Here is a 22689-nt window from a genome sequence, read left to right as displayed (position 1 = left end):
ACAAAAAATACTAACAAAAACATGTCATACAAATACATGGAAGGGCAGACATCGTGGGTTGTGATGTATAAGATGGCGGTTTCGTTGGAGCGAGCAATGGCCTCTCGTGTCTCATACACTGGCAATTTCGCCTTTCATATCCTGAATTTCCTTTCATAACCAGGAAGAATATTTTTCCGAAGAGGTGTTTCGTAAGCTGAAGTTTTTTAACAAGGCATTCGTAAGTAGAGTTTCCAATGTGTATATATGCACTATGCGCGCTTTGACCTCCCAGCAAGCATATCAGACTCCTTCCAGTTGAAGTTTGGTGTCCCCACATTTTCTGCCATATCTGGACTTTCCTGGCGAGCCCGGTGCATCACATTTAAATGGCGGTGGAGGGGCCACTCTGATTACACGATCGGAACTTGTCTGCGTTGACTGAGCATGATAATAGGGTCCTTCGTCTTTTGGTTTTGTAGGTTCTTTAAAGGTATTGTAAGGCATAAAAAGTCCACAATGTTCAGTTCTAATTTTTTTAATCATAAATATAGAATAATATTACAATCAGCAAGTTGGTAACAACATTCTGCAAGAACAACAATCGTCACAGCGCCGTTAAAAGGCATCAGTGAGGGCTACCGTATTTCCACAAATATGACACACTTTTTTTTCCCCCCCAAATGAGGACAAAAAGTATGGGTGCATCCTATCAATGGTAACTGGTAAGACCTTTTTGACAATATTTTAAGAAGAATGCATCTGTCAGCCACATAAGCTGAGTAATGACATGCAGGTGCGCATTTCCATATCTGACGTATTCTTACTTATGGTAATTGCGTCCTATATTTGGGGAAATACGGTAATATAAATTTCAACTGAATGTACTTCATGTTAAGTTTTAACGATACGTTACACACAACATTTGTATTTAACTTTTAGTAGTCTACGTTACGAGGAACGACGTTAAAATAGTTGATATACAAATGATATCAGGAATGCTGGGTGAACTTTTATGTGCAAAACATTTCTGCATAAAAAAATTGTCAGTTCCAAACTGGAGAAGAATCAACTAAAAAGCATTTAAAAATAAATACCATACATTAGGTTTTATATTATAAAGCAAGTATGCTCATCTGGTGTTGCACATGTCGAAAGTCACAACTCCAAAGACAAAATAAATACAGTCTTAAATATGAATATTAGAAAGGGGCAGCATGGATTATACCAAGACTAAAACTAAAACATGAGTTACACCTGGCTTACAATTTCATGGTCCTCTGCCACAAACCACTGGACTGGGGTCCCGTCGGCAGATCTCTGCAAAACCAAATGACCTGAACCCTGCAAGAAAGCACGTAAGAATAGAGGGACATTTAGTGTCAGGGTACAGCCCCGTTTGTGTATAATAGCAATGCTGAGAAAGACAACGGCTTTCCTATTTAAGCTGGGAGCGGGCATTTATGTATTTAACCGCGAGAGGTACTGGCATTAAAGTCATATGTGTTTATTTCTTTCCACCCCTTTATTAACCAGGAAGAAATCCATTGAGATTTACATCTCTTTTGCAAAGATGTCCTGGAGAATGCAACGGTACCCTATGGAATGGGACTGTTGTCATTTACATTCAGTCTTGACAAATCACAGATAAAGGTCAGATGCTCTACCTTGATTTAATTCAAATCAGTGAATGAATTGGATTTTCATCGTATAATGTAGTTTCTCTCTTGTATATGAAAATATATCCATCCATTTTCTATCGCTGCTTATCCTCACGTGAATCGCAGGCTTGCTGAGGTCTCTCACCAGTAGGGGGGGACACCCTGAACTGGCTGCCAGCCAGCAGGGCACACAGAAACAAACAACCATTCACGCACCCGATCACACCTAAGGACAATTTAGTGTGTCCACCTGCCATGCAGGTTTTTGGAGATTGGGAGGAAGAGAGAACCCACGCGGACTCTGGGACACCATTCAAACTCCACACAGGAAGGCCGGTGCCAGCTGGATTTGAATTCTGGCCCCTTTAACTGTGAGGCAGATGTGTTATTCTTTGTGCCATCGAGCCGCCACATATAGGTTAGCACACCCCTACTACATATATACTGTACAGTATGCGTGTGAATGCATGTACGTATACTTTATATTGAAAACCTCCGATGTCAATATTTGGAAATTTTCCCCTTTTTTTTTCCCTCACAAATCTAGGATTTTATCAGTCCAATGTCAATTCATGAGGACATGAAGCATTATAAATCATTTCTTAATAGTGCATGCATTATTTTAGTACTACACTATACCCTTGTATCGTGACAAATTTTATTTCTTGATGAAAAAAGTAAACATATTTTTAAATGATGCTCCGAATTTCTTCTTTTTACATTTAATGTATGAATCTGGGGCGGCTCGGTGGCCCGGTGAATAGCACGTCCGCCTCACAGTTCAAAGGTCCCGGTTCAGATCCACCTGGCCTTCCTGTGTGGAGTTTGCACGTTCTCCCTGAGCCCGCGTGGGTTCTCTCCGGGCACTCCGGCTTCCTCCCACTCCCCAAAAACATGCATAGCAGGTGAATTGGACATACTGAATTGTCCTTTGGTGTGATTGGGCGCGTGATTGGTCGTTTGTCTCTGTGTGCCTTGCAATTGGCTGGCAACCAGTCCAGGGTGTCCCCCGCCTACTGCCCGAAGCCAGCTGAGATAGGTGCCAGCGAGCCTGCGACCCCTGTGGGGATAAGCGGCTCTAGAAAATGGATGGATGGATGTATGAATCTGACAAATAAATGTGTGCAAAAAGTCTGAGCAATAGTCATGCTGAGCATTCCACCAGCTGGATGAATGAGAGTGTAGCAACCTGCTTAAATGACGGCATATGCAGTGGAGCGGGGCTCCTGACTCCCAGGGGACTTGGAAGCTCCTCACAGTCCGGCAACGAGTTGTAGTTGGGACCGTGGTGGTGCCAGGACCTTAGCTCCTCCGACACCGCGTCCCCGGGCATGATGTGGACGATGTGGTCGGGGTACTCTTTCAGCGAGGGCGTCCGCGCCACCCTGGTGTAAGGGGGCGGGAGCCTGGGCACCTTCCTGACAGAAGCCGTGCCCTCCTGCCAACGGCTTTGCTGAGGGTCGCACCGTGGGGGTGACACCGAGCACTTGCCCGGATCCTGAGTGGAGAGGCGCTGCGCCTTCTTGGGCGTCGCCAAGTGGAAACCATACGGCGGCGGGCACAGCTTGGGAATTTCGGTGGGCGCGTCCTGGCCCGGCGCGTAGGAGACGGCCGATCGCTCAGAGCTGCTTTCCTCCGAGCCGGAGCGGTACGGCCGCAGGGGGGACAGCGCCAGGAAGTCAGCGGCGCAGCGCCGCTGCGGCAAGCGGCTTCGCGCTCTGAGAGACTCCGAGCTCAGGCACTCTCTGTCAGCGCACGGTTTACTCTTAGGAAATCTGGAGAGACATCACAGATGCTCGTAAACGGTCCATGACCATGCAGTCGCACTCTAGCATAACTGACTTCAAATGATAGTTCCTATAGCGATATCATGGAAATTAGACCTTCATAATTGTTTCTGCATTCTGAAGGACAAATGCGGCAGAGCTTTCATTAAAACATCTGGAAACTAGGGCTGGATGATTGCGCAAAAAATATGTATCGCAATCATTTTTATTGATATTCAAATCACATTTACCACCCAATTCACAACCGTTGAAACATATACAGAACTACCGTAAATCCCCAAAGATAAGACGCCTCCGTGTATAAAACCTCAGCCTGAATTTCTCTTAAAATAATTGAAGAGAACAATGGACATTCACATTGCAAAGTATCAGCTTGATGTGTGGCTGTCACTAAGACATGCGCGCTAGACTAATGGCGGTGCGGATGATTCCCAGTTGGACTGACATTGCCTGTTTGCTTGGCGCGACATCATCTCAATTTGCATATTCAACTCAAATCCAAAGGCTCCATTACGTTTTCAGGATGAAGAGAAGCAGACATCGAATTGTACTAAAATTCTGGAAACTGTCTTTGATTGTCATAACCTCTCCACTTTACGAAAGTAACTTACCAACGGCGCTTATAAAGTAATATGCACTTCTGTTTTTCATTTTGTGTTTTGTACCTGAAGGACTGGGAGTATTGTCGGCGTACGTGCAGTTCTGGAGTGGAGGGGGCGCTGGCAGACTGATTGTGCCGCAGCGCAGAGTTCTTGATGAACTGCGAAAGAGGAATTCTGTTGGCGTCTCCCGAGACTTGCGTTCCCACTGTACTGCTGTGCACATGACAGGATTTTTTTGAAGAATGAAACAGGAGGGTCACGGAGTTCCTCCGAAGTGAAGAATTTGCTACTCTCACCTTGAGCTACTGCTGTTACCAGCAGGCAGGGGTTTTGCAGGCTTGTGATACGGCTGGTCCAGACTGGACTCCTTCCAGGGAGAATTCTGAATGGGAGAGCGCTCATACTCCACCGTGGACGTTTTCTGCAGGTGGGATACTGGAACCCCGACAGGACCAACCGAGTCCACATCTGTGCATGGACAACAGCGCACTGTATGTTGCCAGGGTACTTTAGTAGTTACTAGTTAAGAGTATTGCATACGGTCAGCGCATTTTAAATTTATTTTTACAAAAAATATATATCAGTGGCAGGCCGTGACTTTCACACGTACGCACACGTACGGAGTACTGGTCTACACGGACTATTTTCCGGACCTTTTGGTAAATGGTAAATGGACTTTCACTTATATAGCGCTTTTCTACTTTGGGTACTCAAAGCGCTTCACACTAACTAGTCATTTACCTACTGATGACGCAGCATCAGGAGCAACTGGGGGTTCAGTGTCTTGCTCAAGGACACTTCGACACATGATCTTTTAAACGTCAATTTACCAGCATCAGCTATTAAAACTTGTCATTGTATGCGATGCTGTCAAAACTTTAAAAAAAATCAATAATGCTGCAGAATAAAAAGTAATTTGACTCTTCAATACGATTTTTTTTTTGCGCTTTAATAATGACCACTAGATGTCCTTATTGAGCCTCTCAACTCGGCTTAATCCCAGAATTCCCTGTTTTACCAGCAAGATATTTCTTCATATAAAACATTTTTAAAAAGCAAAATAACACAAAAATATTTCTTAACACTACATTCTAAACATTACTTTTAATGTTTGGCCAACGAGATGGTGTTTTGGTCAGCGAGATTGTGTACAGTATGAGTCTTCTTTTATTTCTTTATTTTGCAACCTTCAGTAAAAAGGGTAGCTATTAACGATAAATGAATCTCTTACAAAGTAACGATCGGGAACACAATTAAGTAACAAGACTGATTAGAAAGACGATGCCCATCGAAGATAACTAATAAGGTGTCCACAACTACTTGAATAAATACATACCGCAGTCGACGTACGATGGCAGTACCACAGTAGATGTAATTGCTAATTAATTCGAAGAAAGCGAATGTGCAAGTACGTGGTGGTCCGACGGATATTTAAAGTCAGTGAACTCTGTGTTAATTAGTGCGAACAGACTTGGACATAGTTTGAGCATTCCCATGGTGGACAGGTCCATAGGTGAAAACTGGTGACAACCTCCAGACAGTCCGTCTGCAGTGGCATAGTGCCCACCTCTGAGCATTTATCTACACTCACTTCACGTTCAACCTTAGTGAATTAAAATCCAACATATAAGTAAAAGCTTTTGAGAGGGAATGCATGGGTTGGCATTGGTTACTTGGTGATCTGATGGATAATCGTTAAAAAATGTTATTTTAAATATTAAAATGCATTTAACAGAACAGATTGCGGACCAATTTTTCTGTTGTGACAGTTCATTGTCTTTGCTGATCTAATGTGGTTATGCAGGTGTTACATAGTAATAAAAAGACTTCTATAGAGTAGGGACAAAAGTAAGTGTTCTCTTACCTTCATCCAGGGCTACCACATCAGACAGCGAGCTGTCATCAGACATGCTCAAATCTGCATACAAAAAACAATTTCAAAAATCTGTTAAAATGTTGCTTGTGCAGGACCACATGTCACATGTATGCCCCTTTTCCCTTAGCCCCACTCCGCTTCTAAATGGCCTTGCTTGGTTGTGGGTATTGACTTCTCTCCTCTCTATTTTTATTTTTTAAACTTTAGCATAGCTGAAAAGTAACAAATATATTTGTTGTCAAATTGCATATGCTGCTGAATAAAAAGGGCACTTATGTTTGGCTTAAATTATTTTGTTTGTATGTTTGTTTCCGTAAATGAGGGTAAAGCAATGCATTACAATGGATTTTAAACAGAAAGTGGTGTTTTTTTCCCCCAAATTCACCAAAACACCGCAGGACCACCACACCCACTACTTTTAGTTCGTCAGAGACAAGAATAATAGAATAATAAGGTGCACTTTGTGTGCGACACCTGAAGAACTTGGCCAAATAGCAGCAGTAATTTGACAAACAATTTAAAGCAGAGCCATAGCAATGTGAAGTTAGTGAAAAGAAAACACGAGGAGGATTGAGCGTCCGATCAAACCAAGCAGGCAAAATGATCCTTCTCTCCACAGTGATGTCACTTTGACCTCAAAAGTTTAGAAGACTCGTGGCGGAGTATGTCGTACGTAGAAGATATGCTGCCACTTTCCACAGTGGATTCGCCAGAATTTCAAGACCTTGTCAACGAGATCCCTGTCGCAACTAGCAATAATGATGAGGTAAGCTAACACTATTTTTTACTGTGAGATTGCTATGAATAATAGTCTATAGATAGCTCTGGTGAAATTGTATCAAGATGAAGCAGACAAAAACACGTTAAACACAATAACGATGATGTAGGCTAGCTGCTAACGTTAGCCCCACCGAAACCATCTATTTTTCAAATGTCTGTCCTTAACCTAGATGACTGAACTTGAATTTGAATTTTAACAGTAGTAGCAACAGTAGTGTACCGTTTACATTTATATTTCAAATACAGTGGACCCCCAGGTTACTTTTCACGTTACGATGTGAAATACTGAGTTTTTTCATCCCCTCTTTAAGGCATTTATCCCTGTCAAGACCTGTGTGGTTGATTGTGTTTGGTGTTTTGCCTCCCTCTTGAGGCGTTTTTAGATAATTGCTCTTATTTTCTGTTGGCGTCAAACTGCCTCCGCTGTAACGCGTCACTACAATGCAGGTCGGCTATTGGTGGGTGTCTCGACTTCCTAAGATACTGGTCTACTATTGGTCAGCGTGATGGGGTCATGAAGATGCTGGTCTGCTATTGGTCAGCGCATGGGGTCACAAAGATGGCTGCCTCAAGACTTGATCTCATGTGAGAGTGCTTTCAAAATCGTATTTATTTTGCATTTTAGAGCTTAATTCAAACTTGAAGTGGTTATCCATGAATCCCAAGATTGCTAAGTGATGTTAAAGCGAGAAGTAAGAAGATGATTTATATGGAAACTAAGCTGGAGATAATCAAGAAATACGAAGAAAGATAAGATAGCTTAGCCTTGGCTACGCTTACTAGGGAAAAAGCGAGAGAGAGACGTTGCTGGCACTGCACAATATGCCATGACTAAAGCCCCCCGCCCCCTCTTGAATTTACCTCTTAAGGTTAACAGGTAGAAAATATGCTCGCCCCGCTGACAGCCATTTCAACATGGCCAAGTCTTGAAGCGTTGCTCACCTTTGGATTTGGCAGTGGTGTCGTCAATGCATGGAGAGCGGCACTCGCTCCTGATTCTACACTGGAACACAGCCTCCTGCAGCTCTTGCACCTTCTTCTCCTCGCGTTTGCATTGCTGCACGCGGCTCTTCTTCTGAGGCTTGCTCAGCTTCTCCTCCAGTGAGAGTTTGCGCGCCGCCTCATAGATCTGCCGCTGGAGGGCCAGCTCAGTCTCAAGGCCGTGCAGCTCCGAGTCCTACAATCAAGGCAGTCAATAAAGACATTCAATAGTTGCAACAGACAAGACCTGAACATGTGTATCTCAATAAATTTGAACATTGTGGAGAAATTGATTTCAGATGCTCTATTCAAAATTCCATGTCATATTGTATACAGTATTACGTAGTTGGATAATGCCCAAGAGCTGTGTGATTAATGTAATTCTATCACTTAATTTATACAGTTATAGTATTATTTTAATTTAATTTATTTTTTTTTATATTTGATGTATCTATAGCATTATTATTATTGTAGCTCCAAACACGCAGAGTGGATTTGACTATTCGTGATGTCACGCTACGTAACTCAGCATGTACTCAATGACATGAAGAGTCAAATTAAAATGACAGTACCACAAATATTTCACTGTAAAAAGAAAAAAACAATTATGTGTGTTTTTTCTTATTGTGGAGAAGCAAGCGAAAACCTAGTACTTATTCACATTCAGCAGTGTACTTAAAGAGCTTTCAATTAACACTCATAGTACGAAATCTAATACATACATAGAAAATAAATGTATGTATTTACTGTTTGCTTGAATGCTCAATACCTCTTTCTGCAGATAGATTAGACCTTCATCTAACTTGAAGGAAGCACCGATCCTCCTCCTGACCTGTGGTGGGTTCTCATCGGGCATGAGAGGATAGTCTGAAGGCAATTTGCCAGTCAGCTCCTGTGGACCACAAATGTGATCATTATTATGCAAAGGGTCAGGAGTGTAACTTTTGCGTTCATATTGACATTTAACAGAAAATGTGTTCTCAAACTTTCAGTGCCATGGACGAGAATTTTTGCCATGTAAAATACTTAAGATTGTGTGCCGGTGACAAGAATTCTTATCCCCTACGTTCTCATTTTTTTTTTTTTTTTTTTAATGAATGGATAGATGACACTCGTGGCCAGCACTCTTAATATTATGCCAATCGAACACTCTTGTAATGTAGTTTTATACATATGTAAACTGTTATTTTGCCATCAAAAACACATTTTCACTGTTTTATCGAAAGGAAGGACTGTTGAGATGTTTCGGATGCTACTATAATTTTTTTTTCTCTTGTGCAGAAAACACATCTTCACCAAAAAGCTCATTTTGACTTGGTGTCACTCAAATGACCTTTTTTCAAACAGTGATTACTAAAGAACTAAATAAGGTAGAATCTTACTTCCTTGTTCTAGGTAAATAATGGAAGCCAATCTTTCATATAGTACTATCAAGTGGTCTTGAAAAACGCATCAAAATGCGGAAACTTGGCTGGCACTCTAGGTTTTGCCTTTTCAGGTAACGCTTGGCACTAAAAGAGTTAATGGCTCTGTGAGAGCCATCATCACGCTTGCAGCTGAAAATGATCCCATTTCCCCGTCCTCTTATTAATTATAAATATGTTCAACAATCTTTGCTAACAACGTACAGTGTCAGACAAAACAAGTAAAAGTTCTTCCTTTAGATGGAAGAAGGCATAATATATTCAACTGTTGTCATTCTTTCAACAGAAGAAAACACAAACGAGTCTATTTGGGAGTGAAAGGGGCTGTCTCACAGTCACTGAGCTATTACTCACGGCCTCTCGAAGGCACAGTTGCCTAAGCTCGAGTAAGCAGCGCTCCAGGCGGCCTTCCAGAGACTGCTGCTTGAGTTTGAGGGCTCGGGTGTGTGAGCTTGGGTCCTTAACGGGCGACGAGGGGCTTTCAGGACCTGCCGGCAAGCCAAGATTATGGAGGCCTTTGTCACACACTAGTTGTCGCGCAGTGAAACCTCAATGGTCAAGGGCGGGGCTCTCACCAGAGTGCAATATGATCCCGCTGTCTGTATCACTGATCTCCTCTTTGCACTCGATGGCCGTCATCTTGACTCAGGAACTCTCTGTGACACAAAGTGATTTACGAGTCATTAACAAGATCAGTAACCACGCAATGATAACTTTATTAGAAAAGACTTGCTTTCGGTTAGACCCTGAACCCTTTCACTTGGGACAATGCATCCTACAGCTTTTCCCAAAAAATCACAGCAGGTATCCGTAGGAATGGTAGCAATGAGATGAAATGGCATCCCAGCGCTTCATTACACACCGTTACAGTTCATTACAAGCCAGTGCTAGGTGCACTGCCAACAAGGTAGCTTGCGTTGTCAATTAATCAATTGGTAAAGCAGACATATTGATAATATGTGCTATATATGTGTTTTACTATAGATTCAACTGATTGCTATGTATTATAGGCATTTGGTGATTATTTTCACTTCTCTGGTACATTTATTGTATTTTTCAGACTATAAGCCACAACTTTTCTTTCTTTTTCTTTTCTTTCTGCTATTTAACTGCAGTATTCTGTCGGCGTTATGGTGAATATACCCATCCATCCATCAACTTTCTACGAATATGATAAGGCTAGATAGGATGTTGCTGTAAACAGACAATTAGATAAAAAGTTAAAGAAAAAAAACTTCCACATACCATCTTTCTGCTGAGATATCTATTATATATATTATCTATTTATATCTATCTATTATATATATTAAAACATGCGGCTTAAAGTTCATTGAGGCCTATCTGTGACAAAAGATGTTTTTTTTGCTTAATTTTTGTCAGTGTGGCTTATTGTCCAGAACGTTCTGTATATTATTATTAAAATGATGATGATGATTATTATTATTATAAAATACCAATGTAGACAAAAAAATGGTAACTAATCTACGGAAGTGGGTATTTTTAAACAAATTTTAAGCATTCTAGACGATTAAACAAGTAATATAAGCCACAAATTGTATTTTTTTTCCCCTAAAAAAAACTAATCTGGAATGAAAGTGTTTAAAGGGGTCAAACTCAAAAATGTTCCTTACAATAATGTGAACAATGCAGCCCCACGAGTCTAAATGCGTCATTTTGAATAAAATTCCATTTGTGGAATATGAATCAAGTAGCAAAATCCACTTGTTTCAATGGAAAGTGATGTTTTTCAGCAGCTCGGGCAAGCAATCCGGTCTAAACAAATGACATTTGACTGCAGTTTAGGTTTAGATCATGTGACATCCACAAGCTGTGAGTAATGACTTGAGCTGTGAACAACTGTGACGTAATAATTGTTTGACAGCAAGTGGCAGTACAAGATAAAATGAGATGTAATATTCATCAGAATGCCTTGTTTAGACTAGTGGGGCTGCATAGAACATTATATTGGAAAGAAAATGTTGAGGTTGACTTTCAATATGGCAACTTTTAGGGCACCAGGTTGTGTGAACTGAGGGCCCTGCAGGAATTGATGTGTTTTAACCCCCAGGGGAAATTTTGACCCAACTTGGGCTTTATGATGTTTCAGATGTGTGATATCAAAGAAAGGCATACAAAAGCACTTAGGAGGCTAAAATATTGTAGATTGTCAATACGTGAGGACTTTCAATATGCCACGCTGCTGTCCCTTCTAAATGCTTGCAAACGGGAGGTCGAGAGCTACACCCAATAGGTGTCAAACATTACATTTACTGCCATTCAAAATATTGTCAACTTGGGTGTTAGAATAATTATTGTTAGAATAGTTGTAGATATAGTGATTATACATTTGCTACAAAATATTAATGCTCGCAATGAAGAAATGCTTTGCTGTGTGAATGAATAAATATATACTGAATGATAATAATGAATAAATAAACTACTGATGTACTGCTAGGTATGTTGATGGTACGCTGGGAGAATGAGTGCACTGTTTGTGGGAAAAGAACTGTCTCGTCATTGTTTTCTCTCAAGCAGAAGGAAGGCCGCTCAAGCCTGCCAGTCGGAGCGTTTCCACAGCTGTGACTCTTATCAATGTTTTTGCTATGCATTATCAGAATGTTTCGCTACGTATTTTTTCATACATGCATTAGTTTCTCACCCACATGCTCACACATAGAAGGACAAGTACACAAGGTCCCGGCCATAGACTTGCGTTTTTTCCTGCCCCTTGAGAGCCGGGACCTTCATGTAGTTAGGGATCTCTGTATCAAATAAAAGTAAGGGGAGTCGGAGAGATTGGCAGAGCGCAGTAGTATTGTCCTTGGCCAGTTCCTCTTCGCTCCCCTCATGCATGAGTTGGGAAGATTGCCTTGTCTCCTTTTTTGTGTACAATTTCTTACAAATGTCTGACAAATGAACCTGACATTTATTTGGTCCTTCGAGCCGGATCGCAATATACCTGAGGTCTCCAGAGGCAGAGTCGACAACCAGGCAAGACCGTGGCCACGGCAGTAAGACCCTTTTCAGGGACTGGGTCCCGGCTCCGCATCTGGGGACTGAGGGTTGACGCGAAGCCGAAGGAGAGAAGGCATCACGGGGTGAGTAGGTGAACTCGCATGCTGACGTTGTGATATTGTGGTGTTGTGAAAACCTTGAGAATACTAGTCCCTGTCAAGTGAACCTCAACAAATATTGAAAACCTAATTTTTGCATTTATCCTTTCAACGGCAACTCGCGAACGGGTTGTAATAGAAATTTCTGTGTTGACACCCCAAAACCACCCAGTGGCGCTGGCGGGCATCCCATCCATCCATTTTCTATCGCCGCTTATCCTCACAAGGGTCGCAGGATGTTATGAACCTTTCAAAGTCAGCGCAAGTTGGGTGATAATATGGCCAGACCAGTGAAAATTCCCCGGACACTTAGGGGTTAATCTCAAAACCAGTGAATGGCTTTTTTGGATGTGCAGGAATTAGAATTAATTGCCACCAATAATGTTTTAGAGCACAAATGTCAAACTCAAGGCCCGTGGGCCAGATCCGGCCATCCACATCATTTTATGTGGCCCACGACATGCTAATTCAAGTCAAGTTTTGGGCTAAAATACCACATTTTCAAGTTGTCTTCAACTTTTACAATTTTCTTGCTATCAATTGCTCTTTTTTGAAATGTTTTTAGTGGCCTCAGATCCCACTTCAAATTTATTTGGCTTCAGTCATAACGGCCTTCCGATAGAAACTATCACTACAATGCGGCCCGTGATAAAAATGACTTTGCCACCCGTTTTAAAGGTTCCAAAATCAAATTTAAATTCACAGTTGTTTCTCCCCCATAACATGATGAAATTCGTGCTTGCCTGCTGCTTTACTTAACAAAAGTAAGCGGTGTGTGCCTTTTCACACAGCAATCCAGGCAACCCCCTGCACCGCCTTTCTTCCTCCCACGCTTCATCACAAAAGATGCACACCCCCACGAGGTGACTCGGCACATGTGCGGGGTTAATCCTCATGGCGGTGCCATGGTGACGGCACACGGCCGGCCAAAGGAGCGTGTCGCCATGTGGCGCTGTGGCAGGGGCGTTTAAAAAGTTTCAGACAGAAAAAAAGAAAGCAGATGGCTGCAGAAATGACCCCTAACTCCTGCCCCCGCCCCACCTCTCTCCTGCTCTGCACCTGTTGTCCCCGCGCACCCCTCCTTCTGCCGCCTATTCAACCAGTGTCCACCAAAACCTCTGGGGGGCTTTGAAGTGGAAGAATGTCTCAATGCTGGGCTTGTCCAGGCTGCATCATGACACAAAAAGAATTCCTGTGACACCTTCAAAAACAAGTGACAACTATTCCTGTTTATGGCCCAGGCTCTTTTTTCTTTTTCTTTTTAACAAGACACGGCGTTGGTGAGATAACAGTAACTGCAAGCAGCAATGAATGAAACCCCTGCAAACTAGTTTTCATGACAAACCCTTGAAATGATCAAACTTTGATGCATCTGTATCATAAAGTTTTCTTTTTCTGCTGTTTGCCCTCCTCCTCTTGCTGCCATTTTTGCTTTGAAACATCGCTTCACTTGAAAGCTAATGTAATGTAACATTTAATGTTGTGTTTTGAAGCACTTGGAATGATTTAAATAAAAAAATACTATTCACAATATCAGAAAAATCATGATACGAAAGCCACTCCAGAGCAGATTGATTTAAAAAATGATACAGTATTACGAAAATAAGACTTTTCAAAACCGATACGCGATATATTGGAAACCGAACGTCGTTTTGCAATACGTGTATTGTATCACTTCATATTTCAAAATATCGCATTCATCGCCCAGCACTAGTACATTCATACTAACATCATCAGAGTCCAGACTTTGCAGCATGTCAAGTAGACAAGTAAAAGCAAAATATGTTTTAAATGTTATATTCTTCAAAGCAGATATCCTTTGTGTAGATAACAGTTTTGCACATTTTGATATTTTCTCAGTCAGTTTTATGAAGTGAAAAATGCTTTATGACCTGAAATGACTTTCAGTTCACAGCTGTACATTTTCACAAGATAATAGCTTGAATTTCTTGACTCATTCTGTTTTAGACCAATGTTTCTCAAAGTGGGATCCTCGGGGGTTCATGGCCTGATGGCACTGGGTGCGTGAAATAATTTGGGTTAGTAAAAAATATTTGTCAATTTGATTGATTTTATATTAAATTTTGAATTTATTCATGACTCATCAATAAACCAATCAAGTCAACCAGTTTAATATATTCTTGAAAATAATTTTGACGTCAAATACGAGACCCACGAAATCAACGTCATCATCAAAGAGAGCTTGACCCTCACGAACACAGGACCGCTTGTTTTCCGTGTTCTATTTTTCTATTTGCACTGTTATTTCATTGTGCAGCACTTTGGTTGACAATGGTCTTTTTAAAATGTGCTTTATAAAAAAAAAAAAAAAAAAAAATTAGACTTGACTCGCTATCCACTTCGCAACGGAGGCAGGTGGGTCTTTGGAAAATTTTCTTTCCTAAAAGGGTCCCTGACTCAAAACAGTTTGAGAATCCCTGTTTAAGACCATATAAATTTGTAGGTGTTTCAAAAATGGTCACTGCACATGTAGTTGTTGTTTAAAGTGGTTTGCTGACGTACTCAGCTTCTATACCACATTGGATGAGCATTTGTACTGACTGACTATAGGTGTGGCCAGTAAACTGCCTTAACAATTAGTAAAAATGGCATTTCAGAAATGTTTAGTGTTATGGAACGTGAAACAATTCTGCATTTGAAGGGGATACAAATAAATCTGTGAGCTGTGTACTGCCAAGAAGAAACAGCTGACTGTGCTCCGGGCCACTGCGCAAAACAAAACAAAAAATACGCCTCAAGAAAGAGTGCCTTTATCTTGCTCCATTTTAGGTCAATTCATTTATTCTGCATCTCACATGCTTGCTAGTGTGCCCCTGAAAAGCCTGATCACAAGGAGTGGCATTACAGGCACTAACATGATTAGAGGATGCGCTTTGCTCGCCTCGCCTCCTCCTTGTGATAGTATCATGACAGCCAAACAGGAAGTAAACTGCGGACATGCAAAAAGAGGCATATGCTTCCTCCTGTGTGTTTAGAGATGGCTATCCGGACCTTTTCCTGTCAGGCTCAGGAAGACACAGAGCATATGTATTCGGATGTGATCGTGTATTCCATATACGGGCCCGGGCCATTCAACACAGCAAATCATGTGCACCGAGTAGCAGCCGGTCGCACAATGAGGCGCAGGCAGCCTGACTCAGTAAAACAACAGTACGACAAAAGTCCACACAGCGGCTTTAATATCCCGCTGAGGGTGCGATATGCGCTGACAACACAGACGGGAATCCACCAATGGAAGCAAAGTCATTCGGGACTTACCCGTTTGCACCCCATAACTCTTTCTGTGGTTGTTTTTGGAATGAGTGGGTGGATGCTGGGTGGGTGGGGGTCCGACTGAACTTGCTACATTTCATAGCTCTGTTGAGGCACTACCAACTTTTTAGGCAGACTGTCAGTATAGAGGCATGTATATCCCTGTGTTTTCCACAAAGAACACCTCTTTCTATTGCTGTCAACACAGAGTCACACATTGCGTGTCTCTATTCTGACAACTGATTTTAATGCAACAAGCTAGCTGACAAAAAAAAAAAAAAAAAATGTTGTAATTCACAGCCACTGTTTCGGCTTTCTGTTAGTCTCCTTCATTACCAGTGTTGGGCAATTTACTTCAAAACTGTAATGCATGATTTATTACTTATTTCTGTCATTTCAAAGTAATTGGTTACATTATAATATTACTATAATTGAAATGTAAGGCATTACATTACTATTGCATTACTGCACTTTAATGTTACTCTCACCAACACCAACAACCATGGTAGATATATTGGACAGTCTAAAATTTAGACTCTAAATTGTCCTTAGGTGTGATTGGGTGTGTGAATGGTTGTTTGTACGTGTGCCTTGCAAATGGCTGGCAACCAGTTCACGGTGTCCCTCGCCTACTTCCTGCGCACCGCTGGGATAGGTACCAGCAAGCCAGCGACCCTAGTGGGGATACGCGGCTATGGAAAATGGATGGATGGATGGTGTTTTTCTCCCAAATTTGCCAAAAACACCGTAAGATCACCACACCCATTACTTTCAGTTCATCAGAGATAAACAGACGAAGAATAGAATAGTTATTTGCACTTTGTGTGCAACACCGAAAGAGCAGTCAAATAGCACCAGGAGTTTGACAAACCATTTAAAGCGGATCCATAGTAACGTGAAGTTGGCGAAAAGAAAACACGCAGAAGATTGAGAGTAGGAATAATACAAAGCAGACAAAATTAGCGTTCTCTTGCTCAGGGATGCCCCTACTTGAGGCGGAGTATGTCGTACGTAGAAGATCTGCAGCCACTTTCCACAGTGGATTTGCCAGCATTTTGAAACCTTGTCAGTGAGATCCCTGTTGCAACTAGCAATAATGACAAGGTAAGCTAACACTAATTTTCACTGTGCATTTGCTATTAATAATAGTCTATAAATAGTTCTGGTCAGTTTGTATCAAGATGAAGCATACAAAAATGCATGTCAAACGGTACGCTAAACACTATAATGACGATGTAGTCATTAAATCATCTATAGAAACCATCTATTTTTTAAATGTCTGTCCCTATAACTTAGCCGACTGAATTTGAATTTGAATATTAACTTTGAAATTGTGGAATGCACTCACTGTTTCTGCCTAAAGCAAAAACAATACATCACCAGGCTGTGAAGCTTAGTATTAAAAAGATTAAAATACAAAGAAGATTTTGTAACTGGTCATGTCTTTAAAGATTTACAATACAATACAAATTAAATGATTTGCACTGTTATTAGGTTAAGCCAACCTTTCACTGGATGTGTAATGAGCGTAATGAGCTACATTTAGGATGGCAAATAGCTACATATTTCCATTTATGGTGGTGGGAGTAATGCAAAAGTAATGCAATAGTAGTGTCATGCCTTACATTTCAAATACATTAATATTGTAATATAACTATATACTAAGAAATGACAGTCATAGGTAATAAATAATGCATTACAGTTTTGAAGTAATTGCCCAACACTAATGAAGAGACATTGAAATTGTCCCAAAAATAGCATAACTGATAATGATGACCGTCACACCCATCCTCGCTGCCCACCCGACCATGAAAAGTTACATAGACGGAAGGGATTGTTTATGAGAGATTATAAACAAGGATTCACTGACTTCCAGATTTCCCCCACCACCCTTTCCCATGTGCCTTGGGAGCTGTGATCGCCTGGAATCCCAGCACGACCGCAATTGTTACCACTGTGGTCGGCCTTGGAATGACCAAGTTTGACCGGCCTCAGCTTACCAAAGGGAAACAGCCAGGAAAGCCTGAAATCAGGCCGAAGTCCACTGGAAACCAGCAATTAAAATTCTCCACGGAATGCTGATGCGGTGGAAGAAAACCAAATGACTTTTCAGCATGCCCAACTAGTAAGTCAAACCGAGTATCAACGTGGGGGAGCGGCAGGCAAGAGAAATTGAGTGTTTGGTTACAATTTCTTTGACGGTGGATGTCTAAGCACAAAGGTTTGCCCACCACTGACTTTTCCTTGTGCCCACACAAAGTGGAAGTAAGCCCAAATAACTATGAGTTTAATGTGTGTGTATACAGTGGTAGCTCTACTTATGAACGCTTCTTGTTACGAAAAATTCAGCTTACGAAATGATGAAATATTGTCTCTAGTAAGGAGAGAATATTTAAGATACGAAAGACGGCATTGTTGGCATATAATACGAGACACCAGTGCTCACACCAACATGACTGTAATGTAATACGTTACCACGATCCATGATGTCTACCGTACTTGTTAAAATGTATTAATATGCCGGCTTCACCACAAACGAAACAATAGTTTTCGCATTGATGTTTACTGTGGTCTTGCACTTTTCATCTTTACTTGTTTCATACACACTTCCCACTAACAATTTACACAAACATAAAATTAGCATTAGCTTCGGCTAGAATTGTACATATTAAAAAAAAAACACATATGTAATGTACCACTTTGGGCTGACGTTAGCGTTGTTAGCAGAACGTTCGCACTTTAGAAATGACATCACACAGGGAGCGCTTTGCATGACCCGAAACGGAATTTAAGTAAACTTACATGCTCAACATAATTCAACAAATAAATATTATTGCTCCTGTGGACTAGCAAATGATCCCTGGATCATTGAAATGTAATGCGAGATAAAAACGTACAAATTAAACGTCCTATAAAGGTGTCTCTCTCTGCACTCATCACTAACACACCAGCACCATCGCAAGGCAAACAAGTGAACTGCATTCATATTTCAAACTGCTACATTTAGTATGATTCATTTCAAGGGTTTAGGAGTGTGTGTTATTATTCTTTATATGATACATTTTGATAGTTATGTACTGATGTAGTTCTAATATGTATGAGATACATTTTTATAGTTTAATCATATTCATTTAAAGGGTTTAGAAGCTTTTTGGGGGCCTTGGAACGGATTAGGCTATTTACATGTAAAAAGCGGCTCGACTTATGAAAGATTAAACATTATGAAATTACCCCCCGAACGAATTCATTTTGTAAATAGAAGTACCACTGTATCAACATGAAAATTAAACAATTTTCTTTCCTCTACTTATTTTCCTCAACCATTTTACAAATTTTGCATGTGGGACCCAGCACACATGAAACGATTCCACAAAGCTTTAGAATTTAGCTTGTGTTTGTGGAGACTCTCCTCGGTCATGCGTGTTTACAAGCAGAAACAATGCAAAGTGTAATCAGCACCTCCTGAGCTGAGTGCTGTCCATATGCTGAGCAGACCAGGCCAGATAGAGAAGAGATGCTCCATTGTGGTCCACAGGCTGTGGATTGTGACACCCCATCCCATTGAGTCATCTGCAGGACCAACAGGATGTAGATGCAGCTTTTCACTTAGGGTGAAATCTGACTGGGGGAGGGCAACGCAGGGACGTTTTGTCTTTAGCACCACAAGTCTGTCAACATATGGACTGTGACGTTGATTCTGTTGCGGTTGACACAAACAACTTTGGTCACAAGTGCCACATAGGTGTTCGTCTGAGAAAAGACTATTTACAGTACATCACCCAATTTTGCCCTTGCTGAGTGAGCACATGTAATGAGTGAGGGATCCTAGTTTAGTTTTTTTTTTTTTTTTTTTTTTTATATCAAAACAGCCAAAAACTTGCTTTCCTTAAATCCGTATATTGACTGTAACCCTACGAAAAACAAAACATTGTATTTAAAACATTTTTTGTCTCTGAATAACTATTACTATGGCATTTCTGGGACAATTGCGAAAAGATGCGAAACGGCCTGTAAAAAGACAGTTTTGAGTAGCGTACTCAAGGCGCCAGGCAGACCAGAGGAAGTTCCACATTTGGAAGCTAGGCAGGTTCAAGCAGGTTAGTAGTTGGATGGGAGACCACCTCGGAGCTGTAGATGCTGTAAGTGTCTAAAGCAGGGGTCACCAACTCCGGTCCTCGAGGGCACCTATCCAGCATTTTTTCAGTGTAACCCTCCTCCACTGCACCTGATGCAAATTATCATGATCATTTTGGTGCTCCTGCAGAGCTTCTTGATGAGCACATCCTATGAATCAGGTGCAGTGGAGGAGGGTTACACTGAAAAAATGCTGGATAGGTGCCCTCGAGGACCGGAGTTGGTGACCCCTGGTCTAAAGAGATAGATCCCTCCTTAAGTCTCTTGAATCTGCGGGTACTAGCCCTGGGCCAATCACCCTGATACCCCAAATGGTTACAGGAAACAGAGATAGAAGCAACAGCAACTATCTCTTGCCTCATGTCATAGGGCAAGAGTCATGTCATATTATGTCACATGTCATTATATCCTATTGTGCATGCATCTATCTATCCATCCATCCATCCATTTGTATAAATATAAGGTCTTTAGAAATAAACTACATGTGCAACGTTCGAAGTTTACTTACGGTTTGCGTTCTTCTTCACGCACTCATGGGCGGAACATCGCTTGTGAGACTTTCTCCAAAAGAGTCGCCGGTCAAATGTGAGAGCAGAGCTGCTTATGACTCCTTCCAATATGCTCTAAACTTCTCTGAAGGGGGAAGAGCACCTTAGTTTGGTCCAAGTAATCTATTAAAATCAAAGTCACTATCTTACTTAGCCAAACTTGCATATTACATTACCACAATAGTTAGTAAATAACTTACGCTCTATTGTATTTACAAAAAATGATGACAAGAACTTTTTAATCGCGAGTGTTCTCACCCCTCGAGTCTGTGTGAGTGGTTCAGTCTGACGCTAGAGTTTTAACACAGCTGAGCCTCTTGACTCAACACGCGACTCACTGGCGTGACGCAAGACTGGCTGTTTACAGTATTTTAGCTTTAATTGGCTTTTCCTATTTTACTTAGTCGAGCTTGCTTGGAGGCACAACAAAAACAAAACATTTTGGTCGACTTAAAAAGACGTTGTCAATTATTTGGAACAAACAAACACAAACAAGATGGCCTACGTTACAATTGCTCATTCAGTTAGAGAAAAGGAACTATTTAAGAGTTACTGTCTTATTTATTTTTTTGTTTTTCTGACATGAAGATTTTGATAATCCTTAAATATAACTTTCCAGTTGTTCAGTCCCATATTTCATTTGATAAAGTATCGATAAAGAAGATTTACAATAAATAGTACAGGGGTGTGAAAATTGTTTAAGCTTGCTGGCGCATGGAGGAAAATCTATTCCCAAATGGGCCAATCCAATGAAATCATTGTGTATATTTATTGAACTTTAAAACAACTTTTAAAAAAAAGATAGAAAGATAAAAATGTTGCTAATTTTTATACTATATATCATCTCCCAGGCCAGATTAAACACGTTTGCAGGCCAGGACTGGCCCGCGGGCCAGATGTTTGACATCCGTGGGCTAGGAATTGCAATGGATTATATTAATGGAATGTACCCACAATGATAGAAAAAAAAAACATTGTGTGAGTGTATGCCTTTGCTTTTGCTACAAGGTGGGAGCAAAACCTGGGTTTTGCATTCTTTGTGGGAACCTCTTGCCCTTGTGGGGACCATTTTGGTGGACCCCAAAAATTCAGACCTTTTTTTGAGGGTCAAGTATTGGTTTTCGATTAGAAAATTGACTTCAGTTTTGGTTGTTAGGACTAGGATTTTGCGATATGTTGCGATGGGCAAGGAAATCCAATGCATTATATTAATGGGATGTCCCCAGAATGATCGAAAAAAAAAAACGTGTGTGTGTGTGTGTGTGTGTGCCCATGGTTTTTGCTACATGGCGGGGACCAAGACCCTGGTTTTACTTTCTTTGTGGGAAACCCTTGCCCTTGTGAGGACAAATTTGGCGGACCCCAAAAATCCTGACTATTTGTATTTTGTCAGAACCTTAAAGTCATAATTAGCATTTTGTGGGTCACATAAAATGATGTTTGGCATGTTTGGTTTACATCGATATTTCAATGCAGCAAACTTATTTTGGTGATATCAAAGGAAAAGCGTACAAAAACCCCCCACTAAGATTGAGGCTAAAATATTGCATAGATTGTCAAAACATGACAAATTTCAATATTCCACGCTGCCATCCCTTTTAAATGCTTACAAAGGGGAGGTTGAGAGGTACACCCTACAGGGCTCAAATTTAGCCCAGTTCGGGTTCATTTACTGCCATTCAAAATTGGAAATATTGTCAATTTTGGACATATTGAAAACCCAAAGCTTTATCATGAATTTACCCCAAGTTTTGCATTAATCCCTTCAACGGCAACTCGTAGAAATGTTTGTGTTGTCAACTCAAAACCACTGGGTGACGCTGACAGCCAACTTATGATGTTTGCAAGCCTTTCAAACACTTCGATGATTGGCTTAGCCTGGACTCCCATAATGCAAAAGTATTCAAAAGACATAACATATACTGTATAACATAACATATGACATAATAGATATTCCTATTCAAATTTCATAATTATATAACAGCGTAGTTACTTTGGCTATGATTGCATTTTTACAATTTTTGTATTTAAAGAGAGCATAGGTTCCTATATATAATCTGGCAGGTTGTGAAGGGAAGAGACTGGGTTTTATACTGGGCTGGTGAGTGGTAGCAGGTGTTTGCATTTGAGCTGATTGGCAGGGGGGTGGAGCAGGTGTGATGAGTTGGAGAATGAGTGGCTGAACTGGCACTGTGACATTTGTGTGCGTGTATGTGTAGGGTTGCCACTACTGAACAGTTTGAGAGGTTGAAAGTAAATATATATTTATATTTGACAATGTTATGACCCTTTCAAAGTCAGCCCAAGCACCCAGGGGTTAACCAGACCCTTGAGTAATCCCAATCTGTGTCCTGAAAAGCCTCCTCCAGATGGTCTGCTTTCTCCTCTCACTCCGTAAAGGAATGAAAAGATCAGCTCATTAAACAAAGAGTCATATCCATGTGAAAGGAGAGATGCAGGGCCTCTGGGAGAAGAGCTGCATGCAAATCAATTGTCAAACCACTTGAATGTCATCCAATAATACACAAGTC

General features: G+C 41.1%; 1 protein-coding gene across 4 annotated transcripts; it reads right to left on the bottom strand.

Annotated features, from left to right (window-relative positions):
* Positions 1-501: 501 nt before the first annotated feature.
* On the bottom strand, positions 502-20239 carry inavaa (innate immunity activator a). Of its 4 annotated transcripts, XM_088437256.1 has the most exons (11): positions 20119-20172; positions 18936-19046; positions 9666-9746; positions 9445-9578; positions 8436-8558; positions 7628-7862; positions 5894-5947; positions 4326-4497; positions 4093-4242; positions 2830-3415; positions 502-1323 (listed from the first exon to the last, which is right to left on the bottom strand). In XM_088437256.1, the coding sequence occupies exons 3-11, from the start codon at positions 9727-9729 to the stop codon at positions 1231-1233; spliced, it is 1611 nt and encodes a 536-aa protein (XP_088293382.1). In that variant the 5' UTR covers positions 9730-9746; positions 18936-19046; positions 20119-20172; the 3' UTR covers positions 502-1230. The 4 variants fall into 4 exon arrangements, with proteins under 4 accessions (XP_088293382.1, XP_088293373.1, XP_088293400.1 ...); XM_088437247.1 differs by lacking the exon at positions 18936-19046 and having other exon boundaries at positions 20119-20239; XM_088437274.1 differs by lacking the exon at positions 18936-19046 and having other exon boundaries at positions 4093-4239; positions 20119-20239.
* Between the last annotated feature and the right edge of the window lie 2450 nt (positions 20240-22689).

This window comes from Hippichthys cyanospilos, chromosome 2 (assembly GCF_059441005.1).
Source record: "Hippichthys cyanospilos isolate Australia breed blue-spotted pipefish chromosome 2, RoL_Hcya_1.0, whole genome shotgun sequence".
In the NCBI taxonomy this organism is placed as follows: domain Eukaryota; kingdom Metazoa; phylum Chordata; class Actinopteri; order Syngnathiformes; family Syngnathidae; genus Hippichthys; species Hippichthys cyanospilos.
The sequence above is the reverse complement of the archived record's forward strand: the minus strand, read 5'-3'. Positions and strand labels throughout refer to the sequence as shown.